Source organism: Pteronotus mesoamericanus, unplaced genomic scaffold, assembly GCF_021234165.1.
Source record: "Pteronotus mesoamericanus isolate MK-2021 breed Mesoamerican mustached bat unplaced genomic scaffold, CSHL_Meso_final scaffold_174, whole genome shotgun sequence".
NCBI lineage: Eukaryota > Metazoa > Chordata > Mammalia > Chiroptera > Mormoopidae > Pteronotus > Pteronotus mesoamericanus.
In genome coordinates, this window is record NW_026555309.1 from 47005954 (window position 1) to 47021947 (window position 15994).

Here is a 15994-nt window from a genome sequence, read left to right on the forward strand (position 1 = left end):
GCGGGCGCAGCCGATCTGCCGCCTCTCGCTGTCACCCGCACCGCGGGGAGGAACAAGCCGGCCACCCAGAAATCCCAGGGGATGGCTGAAGGGACCCTGGAGGAGAACCGCAGCGCGTGTCTGAGGGCCAGCCGCGCTGGGGAGCTCCAGCCGCTCCAGGGGAGGGCGGAGGACAGGAGGACAGGACGGGGCGCCGCCGACGAGGGAAACAAGCTCGGGTCCGGGCCGGAGCCCCCAGCACGCTGGCAGCCAGCGAGGGCTTCGGCCCGGTGACCACTCTGTCCGCACAGCAGCGCTGTGCACGCTGCAGCTGTCGACACTCGGGGTTTGTCTCGTCGTCCGCCAGCGGCCCAGGTAACACAGGAACGACGGATTTGGTAGCTACTGAGGAGGCACAATGAGCCAGACCCACAGCAATGGGATGTGGTCCTCTGGGGAGAACCCAGGATGCCGAGCTGGCAGGTAGCAACCAAGCAGATGACGTCCCCAAGCACCAGCGGGCGGAGGCTGAGAGTGCAGAGTGCAGGTGGGAGAAGCCCGGAGGCCCCTGCCCGGCACCCTCACCGGGGTGAGGCCGCTCAGAGCCAGGAGCAGGCTTGTTTTCTCGGGGTGGGGGTGAGAGGAGGGGTCCACAGTATTGTCTCCCATTATTTGCTCAGCCCTTCGCTGTGAGAAGGCTGTACCGCCCCCACCCTGCCCCTGGCCAGGGGACTTCCTGCTCCCTCTAGAGAAGGCGCAGCCACCCCCTCCCCCTGGAGGTGGGCTGGGCCAGGTGACCTGCTTTGGCCCACGGAACCTGAGCCCTTAGCTGAAGCTTGAAAAGACACAGTTTCTGCCACTCTCTGCCGTAAGAATAGCGTGATCCAAACAAGGGCTTGTTCTAGGTCCAGGAATGGACGCTCAGAAAGGAGCCACAGCAAAGGAAACGTGAGCAAGAAATGTTGTAAGCCACTGAAATGCAGGGGTGATTTGTTACCTTGGCCTCCCCAGAGAAAGCTGTCCAATAAACGCCCTGAATCGGGTTCCTTCCTTCTCCAACCCACCCTGCAGGTCCCTGCCAGTTAAAGTTCCCCCATTGTGTCAGGATTTCCCTGCTCACAGACCCGAGTGGCTCCCTGTTAGCGAGAGAACTACAATGTCAGGTCTGTAACCTGAATTCAAAGACATTCCCATTATAACCTTCCTTCCTCTTCCTCCTTACAGAACCTCTCATCCCAGCAACCACAGGGAGCCCAGCCTCTCACCTTTGCTCCCCAACCAAACACCTTCCTCGGTGGTGCTGCCCTGCCCGCCTCCTTCCCCCGCCCCTCCCACTGAGCAACGTTTCGCTCAAAGACTAACCCGCACTTGAAACCTTCCCTAACACCAGACTCCCCCCCCCCCCCCCCCGTCACTTCCCCTCCAAACTCCTAGAGTCTTTTGCTGTAAGTGGGCCACACAATAAATAGTTTAAGCTGTGTGGGCCATAGGGTCTCTGAAGCAAGTAGCAGGCTCTGCCAAAGCAGCCACAGGCAGTACAGAAACGGAGGGGGTGGCTGTGTTTCAATAAAACTTTATTTACAGACAGGCAAGGGGCCTGCCGGTGGCTGCAGCAGAGACTCTGGTCTGGAGCACTGATCGGAGGGCTCAGCGTCTTACCAGACTCCTTTTCAAGCTCCTTCCAGCAGCAGCATGCCACACGGTCGGCGCTACAACATACACACAACAACTGAACACGGGTCAGACGTGCAGCTAAAAGTACTGAACTAATAGTACTTAGGAAACATGAGAGAATATGGAAGACCATTCCTAATACTGAATAGCATGGTTTCCCCAAAGATTTCAAATGAATTAGGAAAAATCCACACCCAATGCTGAAGCAAGAAAACTTCCACCGGATAGAGCATAACAATGGCCAATACGCTCTTTTCACAACATACAAAGTGTGTCAGAGACCATGATGAGCGGGAGTTCAGCAGCGAGCCTGTGGCCGGGAGGAGGCAACTCCCATTACCAAAATGCTCAGACACACGATGGTAAAGTTCGTTTCCGTCACCATCACATTTTGGGGGGCCGAACGAGACGGAAGGCACTGCTGAGGAACTCAAGTTTCAGGGAAGTAGGAAGCCCTGCAAACTGTCAGTCCCAGAAAGGCCGAGACAGGGGCAGGGCAGAGCGGGAGTGAGCCAGGCCCCAGGCCCAGGTGGGGAGGTCCCTCTCAGCAGGTGGAACAGTGTGGCCAGAGGATGGGGTTCGGGTCACACATGACCTTGGGGAGCAGGGCAGAGCTGCCAGACAACATCAAGAACAAGTCCCAACGGCTGGCAGAAGGCAGAGAGAAGCAGGTACAGAAGGCAGCAGAGCAGGCCAATTAACTGAGGGTGTGGACTTTACTTCAGGGAGCAAGAAAAGTAACAGGAGAAGGAACCTGGAAGCAGGCGGGCAATGCAGCTCTTCTGCCAGAGGCGCCTGCCAGTCCCGGCGTGGCACACAGGCTGTGCACCCGCGCTGTGCTTCTGGGATCAGACACTCGCAAAGCCGCCTTTGAGAGGGGATGCGTTAAGACCCACAACGAATGACCCGGTGACCTCTGGTCCTGAAAGGGCACGGCAAACGGACTTTGCCAGTAAAAGTAGATTATCTCACAACGAGAATATATTATGCTGACTTTTTTTCGAATTGAACAAAGAACCCGGAAGCCTAACAGGAGACTTTATTTTTTGTTAAACTGTTCCAGGACAGTCCACCCCAGCACACACACAAAAAATAAGGCAGCAATGGACATTTTATTTTTGTATTTTAAAAAGCCTTTATTTATTTATTTTTAGAGAGAGGGGAAGGGAAGGAGCAAGAGAGGATGTGCAAGAGAAACATTGGTGTGCAAGAGAAACACTGATCAGCTGCCTTTTGCACGACCCCAAATGGGAACCTGGCCCACAACCCAGGCCTGTGCCCTGATCAGGAATGGAACCCGTGACCATTCACAGGCCGGCGCTCAGTGCCCTGAGCCACGCCCGCCGGGGCGGGACAGACATTTTAAAATCTAGAGGTATTTTAAAGTTTGCCCAACAAAGCTGTTTCGTTACCATTTGTTCTGAACATTAAACATTCTCACCTTAAACCATACAAATGTCAAAAGACTAAACTTAAAGTGGGTTTCCCCCCAGTCTTAGCATCACACGGATAAAGGAGACGGGATGGAGCCGCGCGGGTGTCTCGGATCCTTCCCGAGACCCGAGAACCAGAACCGGCCTTGGGAAACATGGGGCAGGCTCCCCGAGGTTAAGGCTAATTTCTTCCCACAGTTCAGCCAGACAGAACGTCACAGCACTGGTAAACCCAGGTTCTCCCTTTCTGTTGCTTCTGTCCTTGTTGTGACTTAGTTTGTTGAAAAGCCATCTTTCCTATTACAAGCGTAACACTGTGAAGTGTCACAACTATGGCTGGGGTAGCTTCCCTCAAACACAGCATTACCCAAGCCCGGCTCTAAATTTCATTTCGGTCAACGACAGTCCTATCAATTTCCCGGGGCCGTAAGAACTAGTGTATTCCGGTGGCTCACTAGGCGCTTTCTTTTTCTGAGAATATATTTAGGCAGTTCTATACAATAATTTATCCAAGTACATGAGATTTGACCCTCGTGTACCTTCACGACTTGTTTCTCCAAATACGGCCCCACCTTGCCCGTCTAAGAACCACAAGCCACAGGTTTGATGCTGCGGGGCCACAGCAAAGACACCTGGAGGCCACACCTTGGCAGTGACAACACCCTGGAATTTTCAAACGCTTACAATGCGCCGGGCGCAAAGCGTTTTACAGCCTCTCGGATTCGCTGAGGCCTCAGCACCATCCCAGGAGGCCGGTCGGACTGGCGCTCCCATTTCCCAGATGAGGAACCGCGGGCACTCAGTGCGGAGGCAGTAAACCGGAGAGTCACGGCCCCGAGGCGGGCAGGCCGGCTCCGGGGCCACCCGCCCCTCCACGCCGCCCCAGCCTCCCGGCAGGACAGCTGACCAGACGGCTGCAGGCGGGGCCGGCCGGCGGCCTGTGCTCACTCACTGAGCCAGCGTCTGCGGGTCACCGGGGCGGCCAGCGCGCTTTACGGAACGAGTCGCCTTGCTTCGCAGTCACACCTCCTATCAAGTCTCCGTCCCCTTCCCCCAGCGAGGAGACACACACCTCGCTCATTGTGAATGGGGAGCCGCCGGCCGGGAACCACCTGCTGTTTGCAGAGGCGCCCAGGACCTACAGGGTTCCGTTCCCCTCACTGGCTTCAAAGACAAATCTCCTATTGTCTGCCCGGGGGAGGAACACGAGCCCTGCAACCGTAGGTTTCTGCAGAGGTCACAGGAGGTTCGGTTAAACCACGCGACACTGAAGGGCTGGGGGGTGGGGCGCCGCATTTTCGCTGGTGGAGGCTGCGCAGCGCCCGCAGCAGCTGTGGTGGGAGCCGCGCGTTACACGCCCACAGCTGCCGCGGCCTCGCAGCCGGCCGCTCGCTTCAGATGAAAGACGTCCTGACCCCCAGGACCACGGCCTGCCTCGCACGCGGCCCTCGGCACGGAATGCCCTCCGCCCACCCCGCTCCTGCACCGAGAAGCACCCGGGCCGGAGGGATCCCGCTCCGGAGGGCGGCCAGGAGGGAGGCGGGGCGCCCCAGCCCGCCCTGCTGCAAAGGCCGGGTCCGTGGGGCCCCGCGGCCACGGCCGGCACCCGCGCGTTCGCCGACCCGGACAAAGCCGGGCGGCCCCGCGCCCGCCCCGACGGCACCCCGGAAACCGCGCCGACGCCCCGAGCTCAGGCCCTGCAGTGCACTCACGCCCACCCTCCGGCCGGGCACACTCACGCCCACTCGCGCCTACCTCACACCCTGTCCCGCGTGACCCGAGACCCTCGCCTCCCGCGCGCCCCTGCCCCCGCCCGGCCTCTCCCGCGCCCGGCCGCGGTCCCACCCGTCCCTTCGGTCGCCGCGGGCCCAGATCCTCGCGCGGTCGGGCGGGGGCCGCAGCGCCGGCCTCTCCGCCATCTTCCCGGCCCGCACCGCCCACCGCCCGCGCTCTCACCAGCCGGCTGCGCGCGAGCGGCGCCGCCACAGACCCTCATCCCGGCTCGCATGCAGCGAGGGAGCTGCCCGCGGCTCTCCCGTCGCCGCCGCCGCCCGGTCCGCGTCTTCCTTCGCCGCCGCCGCCACCGGCCCAGTGAGCCGCGGCCGCGCGTCCTCCCGTCACCAGCGCAACCCCCCGCCTCCGGCCCCGCCCCCATGCTGCCCCGCGCCCGCCGCCAGGGGGCGCCGCCTCAGGTCCCGTGCGCGTGCGCCGGCGCGCGGTTTGCCGGGAGCTGGAGCGCGGGCGGGCTCGTTCCGCCCGCAAGGCCCGCGCCCGTGGAGGGTGCGGGTCCGAACGCGACCCTCACCGTTTTAGGTCGTGAGGCTGGCCGCTTCGTTCTCTGCTTTCCCGTCGAACCGTCTCACGGGGAATTCCAGCGGCCGGAGCAGTGAGCGGGCCAGCCGCCGGGGTCGCGGGGAGAGGGGCAGGATGGACGTCCAGGCGGCTGTTCCCGCATTTGCCTGCGGAGAACAGCCAGGCGCCATCGGACCTGCGCTTCGGTCACGCGTCAACTTCCCCGACCTGGCCCCCATCCCTCCCCTGGGGCCAAGCCTTCTTCCTCAGGGACTGCGCCTGTCCCAAAGCCGGCCCTCACCTTCCGCGCCCCTCTTGGTACCCAGTGTAGGTTCTTTTCCTAAACGCGTTCATCCCCGTCCCCACTTCGGGTGTAAGAGCCTGTCGACTCCAGGACGGCTGCACCTGGTTCTCCACCTGGCGCTGCTGGAGGGGGCGGGGCGCCGAGGAAGGGGTTTAGACTCCCGCCCCAGGATTCGGTCTCCTTTTTCTAGCTAGAAATGACCCAATAAACCCTTTCTTTTAAAAAGGCTTTCAGCAGTGGAAGTTAAATTTTTTGTTTTACACCTGTAATCTGTTAATGTGGACAGTCTGTATCCTCCATGCCTATCATTTTCTGTTTTCTTGCTTTGTCATCTTAACTCTTGGTAATTGCTCACCTTCGTCTCCACTAGTGCTCTCTTCAGCACTTTCTAATCTGCATTTCGCCTGTTCAAGCCTTTTAACATTATTACTTATGTCCACTTCCAGAATGTGTACTTGACTTCCAGTTCTAGGGAAATGGAACCTGAGCAGCACACAACAGAAGCCCATAGCACTCAACCTGCGGCCACACCCTAGATCCTGGCGTCACAGGAGATTGCAAAGGCCTAAAAGCTCAATTTCAAAAGCCCTGGGTTGAGTTCCCCATCCTGCCCTGCAGCTCACCCGCCCCTTCCCTGTGGCCTGGCCTCACTTGCAGGCACAGGGACAGGTGGTCGCTGCGCTCGGCTCCAGCTGCCTCTCCATCGCACCCACTTGAGAAAAGCACGAGTAGGGGAAGGCAACCACTGTCCATCGTGGTTGCAGGAACCTCACAGCCGCGCGGGCTGGCTCCTCTGTAAAGGGTAAAAGGAACATTTCAGGGCAGTCTTGTGATTTTCTCCAGGAGGGGAAATCTCCCACTCTCCAAAGTGAGCATCAGAATTTCTCAGGCCTCTCCTGTTGAGCCTCCCAGCTGAAACCAAAACTCAAAAGGCCCAGCCACCTCCACCCTCGCCCCTTCACCGACCCTCCTGAAAACGCACTCGCCATGTTCTCTGGATCCTAAGGCAGTCCCTCGGGTGGAACACCCTCCCTCTACCGTTGTCAAAGACTGTGCTCAGCCACCTCCTCTCCTGAGTCACCTCTCTCTCCTGCCTGCAATACTGCTCACACAAGACACAAGCACAAGATGTGGGCCTTTCCAGGGGAACATCACTCTGGGGCCCTCCAGGAGCTTACAAGCAAACACAGTTGTAATTCATCAACAAAACACAAAAACATACCATGCCAGTGCCCCATACTGATGCACTGCCTTCCGCTGGCAAAGTGTTTTCATGAGTTTTTCTTTCTTCCACGTTCTTTTCCTCCCTCACTTCCTCCCCAAACATGTCAGAAGCACTTATCTGTGTCATGTGCTGGAGATAAAACACCGCCTAAGACAGAACTCCGACAGCAAAGAGCTCCAGGTGTAACGTAGGAGTACCGGGTAGAAAGTGAGCTACAGCATGAGCTGTGAGGTGGTGTGGATGTGAAGGCTGTGCTGGGAGGCACAAGGGTAGGAGACTGACTTTTTCTCTATTCAAATCACAATCAATAGGGAAATTAAGATGGAAATAATGGATACTATGGTGTCCCAACCAAGATGGTTAGAATAAAAAAACTGGTGAGGATTTAAGTCAACCAAAATCATAGGTTGCCAGTGGGGATGTATAAAAGTCTTGCAGCTCCTTAAAAAGCTAAACAGAGCTTACTGTGTAGCCCCACATCCCAATCCTCCCTGTGACCCAAGAGAATGGAGAAATCACATCCACAGAATGGCCTGTCATAAATGCTTACAGCAGCTTTATTCATACTTGCCCCAGATGGAGCAACCCAAATACCCTTCAGTGGGGAACAGATAAACAAACTGCCACATCCGTACAATGGATGCCACTGTGCAGTAAAAAGGGAGGAACTATTGGCACACGCAATATCACGATGAATCTCCAATACGTTAAATGAGAGATGCCACATTCAAAAAGCGACGGATTCCGAAAACATGAAACGTCTGTGAATCGTCCAATGAAGTACAAGGTTCGTGCTGCGGCTGAAGGCTCTGCCGTGTCCGTCGTACACAGAGCGCTTCTCTCCGGAGTGCGTCTGTCTTTGGGACCTGTGACTGGAGCCAGGAGCAAAGGCTGGACCACACTTTCTGTATGTACGGGGGTTCCCAGTATGGACCCTCTGATGCTGCGTGAGGGTTGACCTCCGGCTGAAGGCTTTCCCACAATCGCCACATTCGTAGGGTTTCTCTCCAGTATGAACTCTTCGATGCAGGGCCAGTTGTGAGCTCTGACTGAAGGCTTTCCCACATTCCATGCACTGATAGGGTTTCTCCCCAGTGTGAACTCTTCGATGCTGAACAAGAGTTGAACTCCGGCTAAAGGCTTTACCGCACTCGTTGCAAGTATAGGGCTTCTCGCCTGTGTGGATCCTTACATGTTCAGTGAGGTGAGAGTTAAAACCGAAGGCTTTGCCGCACTCATTACAAACATAGGGCTTCTCTCCAGTGTGCACCCTGTGATGGAGGAAAAGGCTTGAGCTCTGACTGAAGGCCTTCCCGCACTGGTCACACACATGGGGCTTCTCTCCAGTGTGGATCCTCTCATGCTGAATAAGGCTTGAACTTCGACTGAAGGCCTTCCCACACTGATCACATTCGTACGGTCTCTCGCCAGTGTGGATTCTCTGATGCTGTGTTAACTGTGGGCTCTGGCTGAAGCCTTTGCCACACTCATTACACTTGTATGGTTTCTCTCCTGTGTGAATGATACGATGTTGAATAAGAGTTGAGCTTCGACTGAAGGCCTTCCCACATTCACCACACCTGAAAGGTTTTTCTCCGGTATGAAGTCTCTGATGGAGAACTAGGTGGGAATTGAGACGAAAAGTCTTCCCACAATCATTACATTTAAATGGTTTACTTCCAGTATGAACCTGATGGTGCAGAATAAGGCCTGAGCTGAGAGCAAAGCCTCTCCCACACTGAACGCATTTATAAGGTTTTTCCCCACTGTGACTTCTCTGATGTCTACGTAGGTCTGAATTGTATCTGAAGGTTTTGCTGCATGTATCACATGTAAAGGCTTTCTCTCCTGTTTTATTTCTTTGATATCTAACAGCATTTTGGTTCAAATTCAAGTTTCTATCAAACACACCACACTCCTGGATTGCTTCTCCCAGAGGTCTTTCCCTGCATGTGGCAGTTTCGTTCCAAAAAACTCTGCTGTGAAGATGGAGTTTATTCAAACTCTGCTCAGAGTCCCCCAGGTGTCCCCCTACTTTACCCTCACAGTCCCAGGCTTCCTGCAACTGAGGTGCCTGTGGGTTATACCCCAAGCATCTTCTGGATATCAGCTCTGGGGTTTTTACTTCTTCAGAGCATTTCTGGTTTACAATGGGTGGTTCCTTCCCGGTCCCAATCTCAAAACCTGTTACATAAAAGCAAAAAGGCATTATTGGAGAAAATCATCCATTACAGATGATATCTATAATGTCTCAAGTGCTCCCATAAAGCTTTATGTAAAAGGTAAATATACATGACAGGCAGAATACAGAGGTAAAGATAGCCAATCTATAGGCTAAAAATAGTTAAGATCATCAGTAATCAAGGAAATGAAAATTAAATTATAATTTTTCACCCATTAAAATGGGAAATTAATCCATTCAGAAAATATTCAGAAGGCCAGGTAAGTGCTAGGAAAGGAATGTAACAGGAAGGCAAATACAGTTTTTGACCTTAGGAAGCTTACATTCTATTCAGGCAGATAGATAATTAAGCTAGTAAATTTTTAAGAGGGAGGATAAACCATGTGATAGGGAAGCTGTAAGACACGTGGGAAATAGGTCATGGCCTCTGAGGTGGCTTACGTGGTCAGAGACGACCTCTGGGAGAATGTGAGGTTCCACTAAAACCTGAGGATGACACAGTTAGCAATGGCAAATGAGGGCCTAGGTACGAGGTGTCAGAGTTCCATGAAGTTCAAGAAGCTTGGAGGGTAAAGGGATCAAGCAAAGAAGGGGAAAAAAAGAGGAAAAAACTCATGGACATACACAACAGCTTGGTAATTGTGGGGGTGGAGGTAGAAGTGGGTATAGGGGGAATAAATGGTATTGGAAAAAATAAATAAAAATTATAATAATAATGAAAAGAAGAATCTCATTGAGCCTACAGCAAGAAACATGAGGAGCAGAGAGTAGCAAGACAGGACAGATGCCCTGGCCCACGCGGCTCAGTGGGTTGGGCATCATCCCGCAAATCCAAAGGTCATGGGCTCTATTCCTGGTCAGGACACATGCCTGGGTTGTGGGTTCGGTCCCCCTCTGGAGCACATGCAGGAGGCAGCCGACTGATGTTTCTCGCATCAATGATTCTCTCCCTCTCTTTCTTCTTCCTTTCCCCTCTCTCTGGAATCAATAAGAGAAAAAAAAGGAAAGATGGGAGAGGGAACGGTTATGGTGCAACAAGCTCACGGCCCTTAGACTTCATTATAAATACTTAAAAAAGTATGGTACCCAGTGTTGATGAGAACTGAAGAAACAATTTGTCTTTTACTACTGGTGGAATTGTACATTAATATGACTTTTTAAAAGGGAAAGTTGGAAATACATAGCAAAGAACTGGTACATTACATATACCAATTAAGACCACTTCTTTTTGTTTGATGTCGGTACTCTGGGGTTAATATTTGGTGTCAGAATGACTGTCTATGACTAAAGTTACCCCAGCCACAGTGAGTAGAAGGATGTTCACATATTGGAACTGTCCTGCCAAATGATGTTTGCCCCTATTGTGCTCTGTTTTAATCTGGAGTTGGGAAAATAAGTGCTTGCTTGGTGCACCTATTTGTTTCAAATAAAAACATTTAGACAAAAAAAAGTAGAATCTGCAGACATTTCGTGATTATTTCTGGTATTACACTTTTCATCGTTCATAAGCTGATGGCCATTTATGAAACATACCAGGAGTCAGAGGAAATCACCACGACCCAGCTAGAAGAATTATCAGGGTGTTTCATTAACAAGAATCAAAGTAATACCTTAGTAAAGGAGAAACCGGAAGACACCACCTCAGTATGATCTTATAATAAACTTGGACATCTTTGGGCCTTTGAGCCTTTTAAAGTCTCTTGAGCACTTTTAAATAGAAATAAATTCTGGCTTAAAAAATAATTCCCTCATTTGCTTAGCAACAGATACCCCTCCTTCTAAATACGTAAAAAATGAAGGTAAAACTGTCACTATTTGCAGATGACATGGTTTCATATGTAGAAAACTCTAAGGACTACACCAAAAAAAAAAAAAAAAAGAAAAAGAAAGAAAGAAAAGAAAAGACTATTAGAACTAATAAACAAACACAATAAAGTTGCAGGGTACAAAATCAATACATACAGAAATCTTCATTTCTATGCACTAACAATGAACTATCAGAAGAAAAAATAAAGGAAACAATCCCATTTACAATCATAGCAAAAAGAATACAATACCTAGGAATAAACTTAACAAAGAAGGTGGAAGACCTATACATTAAAACTGTAAAACATTATTAAAAGAAACTGAAGACACAAAAATAGATATTGCATATTCACGTATTAGAAGATTTACATAGCTAAAGTGTTCATCCTGCCTAAAGCAATCTACAGATTCAGTGCATTCCTTATCAAAATCCTAATGGCAGTTTTCACAAACTAGAAAAACATAACCCTAAAATTTATGTGGAACCACAAAAAACTCCGAATAGCCAAAGCAATCTTGAGGGAAGAACAAAGAACTATCACACTCCCTGTGCAAAACTACAGTACTCAAAACAATATGGTACTAGGAAAAAAAAATATACCAACCAGTGGAACAGAATAGAGAGCCCCGAAATAAACCCACACCTACGTGGGCAACTAATTTTCAACAAAGAAGCCAGGACCATACAATGGAGAAAAAAAGTCTCTTCTATAAATGGTGTTGGGAAACTGGAAAGCCACATGCAAAAGAATGAAACCATACCCTCATCTTACATTATGTACAAAAACTAACTTAAAGTTGAACAAAGCTTGAATATAAGACCTGAAACAATAAAATACATAAAAGAAAACATAGGCACTTAGTTTCTGGACCTTGGTCTCAGTGGAGTTTTTGCGAACTTGACCCAAAAGACAAGGGAAAAAAGAACAAAAATAACCATCGAACTACGAAACATTAGAAAAGCTTCTATAAGGAAAAAAAAAATTCTACTGTGACATGTTCTCAACTCCACGTGGACAGAACTGCTTGCCACTGTGTAAGTGACCTCCCTCACTGCCCTGGCATTATGACAGACCAGAAAAAGCTCGGGTTCATACATCACCAGAGTCTGCCAAAATGAGCCAACATATAACCCAGAAAACAAAGAGATAAATCAAGAGACAGAGCTTGGGAGCACCTGGCTGTCAGGACCATCAGGACAGTCACCTGGGCGGCAGCGCAGCAGGGATGGCGCTCTGCTGCCTCCAAGGGGTCAGCCGTGGCAGGACAGCACGTGGAAAATGACAAATCACTACAGAGCCTGGCAGCCCAGACCCCCCCACCCCAAGGATGCTGTCACTGCAACCGCAGTGTCATGGCAACCACAGCCTGACACGCGTCTGTACATGCAGGCAGGCTGCTGGGGCCCGAACAGCAAGATCAGAACAAGGGGTGCCTTCAGCCTCGGACCCCGGGAAACATGCCGTCCCTCATCCGGCGCTCCCTATGTTCCGCCTGGGCACCCCATCCCTCTACATGCAAAAACCCCACAGAAACAAAACCTCTTCCCGTCCAACTGAAGGGCCTAGGCACCGGGCCACTCTGTGGGGGCTGCCCCGTCAGAAGTGCCACGGCCCCCACCCCGTCTCCTGCGCAGCCTACTCTCCCACCGCTCCAGACAGGGCTTCAGCTTCCTAAACAAGGACTCTCCTTACGAGTGCTGTGGGGAGCCCCTGATGTCAGAGCTCACCTGAGACGCTCCACATGACGACTGGATGGAAGAGCTGAACGCCACACTGGGCGTTCTGTTCAAAACGTGGCACTAACTATACACAGCAGCCTAATCACGTTACAAGTTTAGAAGAGCCTAATCAACACATTAGTCAAAATAACCACGAAACAGTGACAATTAGAACCACCGTTCTTTAAAATTATTCAGCTCTTAATTTATCTCTAGCCAAAAACGGCATATAGGTCCTCAATGACATGTATTACACACCCAGAGAACCTTCTGGGTTATAGAGATGTTCTGTATCTTGATAGCAGTTTGGCTGGCACAGTTGTGTCTCTTTATTAAAACTAAGCAACTTGCCTTGGCCGGGTGGCTCTGTCGGCTGGGGCATCATCCTGTACACCAAAAGGCTACGAGTCTGATTCCCCAATTGGGGTGCATGTGCGGGAGGCAACCAATTAATGTTTCTCTCTCTCTCTTGCTCTTTCTCCCTTCCTCTCTCTAAAATCAATAAGCACGTCCTTGGGTAGGAATTAAAAAATAAAAATTAAAAACCTCAGCAATTTTATGCTACTAAAGGTTGCACTCCATCCAGCCAGGAGATGCTGGAGAAAATTTTGGAGAAAGGATGGGGGTGAACCATTAATAGTTAATTACAGGTCTAGGGCGCGCTAAGAAAGGTGGAGATACGAGTGACCATGTGTTGTGTGCTTTGTCATTTGACCAAAAACGGGAGGATAACTGGGAGAGAAAGGTGGAAACCAGAATACGTCACAGGTTGTTTCAGTGGCTGGGAGTCAGAAATGCTGCTTGGAGTTGACAAATCAACTAATAAAAGTATGTTCAATGGAACAAGGCAAACACTTAAAAATACTACTAAGGCTGGGAGATGCAGGGAAAAAAGGATAGAAGATTATGAAATATGTGAACGTGACAGATAACCAATAGCTACTGTGTAAAAGAGGGTAGGAAGGGTATGATATAAAAGAAGGAATAGGGCTGTTACGTGACTTTTGCATAGAGATAATTACTAAGTGCAAAATTCCCTAATGACCAGAAAAACTGTGTATTTTTAAAAGCAAACAAATCCCTAAAATCAGAACGGGTAAAGCAGGCACACATGCCTGCACAACAGGAGTCTCTGTTCCTGTCCCGAAGTGCCCCCAGGAGCCCAGGGAAGTGCGCCCCATCGCCTCATCAGCCCCAGCCCATTCTCACCTGTGCTGCGGCTGCTCAAGGGCTCCGCTTCCTCGGCTCCTATAAGACCCAGGACCCACAGCTCTTCACCTTGCTCCAGCTGGGAGATCAGCTCCGGCTTAGGGACAGGGAGTCCTGTTGAGGGGAGGGCCCTGGGTGAGCTAATGTGGCCAAAGGGGCTGGAGCAGAACACCGCCCACTGGGTTTTCCAGGACAGGGAAGAAGTGTAGTTTCTCAGAAGACTTCCCCCACCACATCCCTTCTCCAGGAGGTGGGAGTGGAACGGGGGGCACAAAGTGTGTGCGTGTTGGGGCTGTGGAAGGGGTTGGTCGGGGGAGCAGGGGCTGTGAGCACCGGAGGTGAGTAACTCGTCAGTTCTCCCGCCCCGGGGGGCACCCCGGTGGGTGCGGGCATTCCAAACACGTTCTGGAAGAGGGGCCAGGCAGAGACCAGAGTGGTACTTGGGGACATGCGGTAGGAACCTTCTCTTGGTTCGGAAACAGCCCCCGAGCTCCCTAAATGCCCCCACCGAGAGCCCAGGGAGAGCCGCACCCAGCGAGGCCACATGCCCGTAGTTCTCCAGCATCACGTCCCTGTACAGCGCCCGCTGGTCCGGGCCCAGCTGCTGACCCTCCTCGTGAGAGAAGTACACAGCCACGTCCTGGAAAGTCAGTGGCACCGTCTCCTGGAACGACAAGTGGCCGCTGCCCCGAGGCTGCGCCCACTGGGCAGATGTGTTTCACTCAGCCCGAGGACAAGCCTCCCTCTTGGGCCAGGGGGACCTGACTGAGCCCCCAGAGTCCGTCTCCCTGGGGAGAGCCTGAGTCGAGCCCCAGAGCCCTGTCCTTGGGTGCCAGGACACCTCGCTTCTGCACGAGCTGGGCTCACCGCCTCAGAGGACGGAGGGCAGGGAGGAAGGTGAACTCACCTGGGGCGCTGGAAGCCCAAGTGCCGCTGCCATCCTGGGGGAGCAGGATCTGAAGAAAGACTCAGGGCCTGAGCGCGGCTGCCACGGCCTGGGCCCCCCAGCTCACCCTTGGAAGAAGGGGGCCCACACTCAGGCCACTCAGTATCATTAAGTCACTCCATTAACGTCCAGGACCCGAGGGGTGTGAGGGGTGGGCAAGTGAGTGGCATTCATTGGTTCCTGCAGTGGCCTCTGGGGCCAAAAGTACAGCCCCTTACAGAAGTTGCGGGGCAGGGGCAGGTCACTCTGCAGCAGGCCCAGTGCGTGCCCAACTGCCCCGTGACACTTAAAGTCCCTGGAACTGGCAGAGCCAGAGTCAGGTGGGGCGGGAGCTGCGGGTTGAAAGCTGGCAGCTCCAGGGTCCAGCGTCCGGACCCAGTTGCTGGAGAGCCCCACCTCACACCGGCTGAGCAGCCCCCACCCGCAGGGCGGGCGAGCGGACTGCGCGGAGGCGGGCGGGGCTGAGCTACCGCGGGCCCTGCCCGGAGCCTGCCACCCTTCCCACTCCTTCGTCCCCAGCCCCCTGGGTCGCCTCCTGTATCCTCGCCGCCCCCCAGGCCCAGCTGTGGTCCTCATTCTCCCAATACCGCCCCTGCGGCCTCCTCCCGGCCCGCGAGCTGCGGCCACCCAAGGCTGCGGACACCACCCGTCGCGTCTCCCGAGCGCCCAAGCCGGTCGAGGCTGACCTTCCGCCCGGCAGTCTCCCCTTACACCTCCGCGCGCCCCCCCTGCCCCGTCGCGACCTCGGCCGAAACCTCCCGACGCTCCACCGGGCCCGCCCACGCCTCCCACCGAATCCACCCCTACGGCCGGACCTCCCACGGTCGGCAACCGGCCCCCGCGGCACCCGCGGCTCCCGCTAGCCGCACGCAGACGGTCCGGGACCCGAGGCCAGCGCGCAGGGGGGCTGCACACCTGAGCGGAGCGGGCCGCCAGGCGGGGGCGGGGCCACACGGAAGAGGCGGGACCGCGCTGCGTGGAGTAGGGCGCTCCCTTCGGCGTCTCGCCCTCAGAGCCCGAGGGAGCCGGAAACAGCAATGCCGCCCCCCCCGCACTTCCGGGGCTGCTCTAGGACCACAGAGGGCTCCCGCCGTCAGTGGTCGGCCGGGGAGAGGTGCCCTGGAGAAGGGGCCTGGTGGGCGGTGGCCGAGGCCCAACCTGGGACGAGGCCTCGAGCCCACGCCCCGCCCCAGGCCCCGCGTTGCTGTTTGAGCGTAGTTGGAC

The 15994-nt window shown here is 53.7% G+C and overlaps 2 protein-coding genes across 8 annotated transcripts in view; both read right to left on the reverse strand.

Moving 5' to 3' along the window:
• ARHGAP39 (Rho GTPase activating protein 39) overlaps positions 1–5140 on the reverse strand; it is a 53994-nt gene extending 48854 nt beyond the window's left edge. The window contains exon 1 of the mRNA XM_054590597.1: positions 5043–5140. The gene's annotated coding sequence lies outside the window, so the exon portion shown is untranslated. The remainder of the gene's footprint in view (positions 1–5042) is intronic.
• Positions 5141–7406: 2266 nt separating this feature from the next.
• ZNF251 (zinc finger protein 251) lies at positions 7407–15751 on the reverse strand. 7 transcript variants are annotated; one of them, XM_054590616.1, is made up of 6 exons: positions 15686–15751; positions 14732–14780; positions 14356–14527; positions 13825–13938; positions 9960–10067; positions 7407–9091 (listed from the first exon to the last, which is right to left on the reverse strand). In XM_054590616.1, exons 2-6 carry the CDS (start codon positions 14762–14764, stop codon positions 7635–7637), a joined length of 1884 nt encoding a protein of 627 aa, XP_054446591.1. In that variant the 5' UTR covers positions 14765–14780; positions 15686–15751; the 3' UTR covers positions 7407–7634. The 7 variants fall into 7 exon arrangements, with proteins under 7 accessions (XP_054446591.1, XP_054446594.1, XP_054446596.1 ...); XM_054590619.1 differs by having other exon boundaries at positions 14356–14488; positions 15686–15740; XM_054590621.1 differs by having other exon boundaries at positions 14356–14488; positions 14732–14838; positions 15686–15725.
• Between the last annotated feature and the right edge of the window lie 243 nt (positions 15752–15994).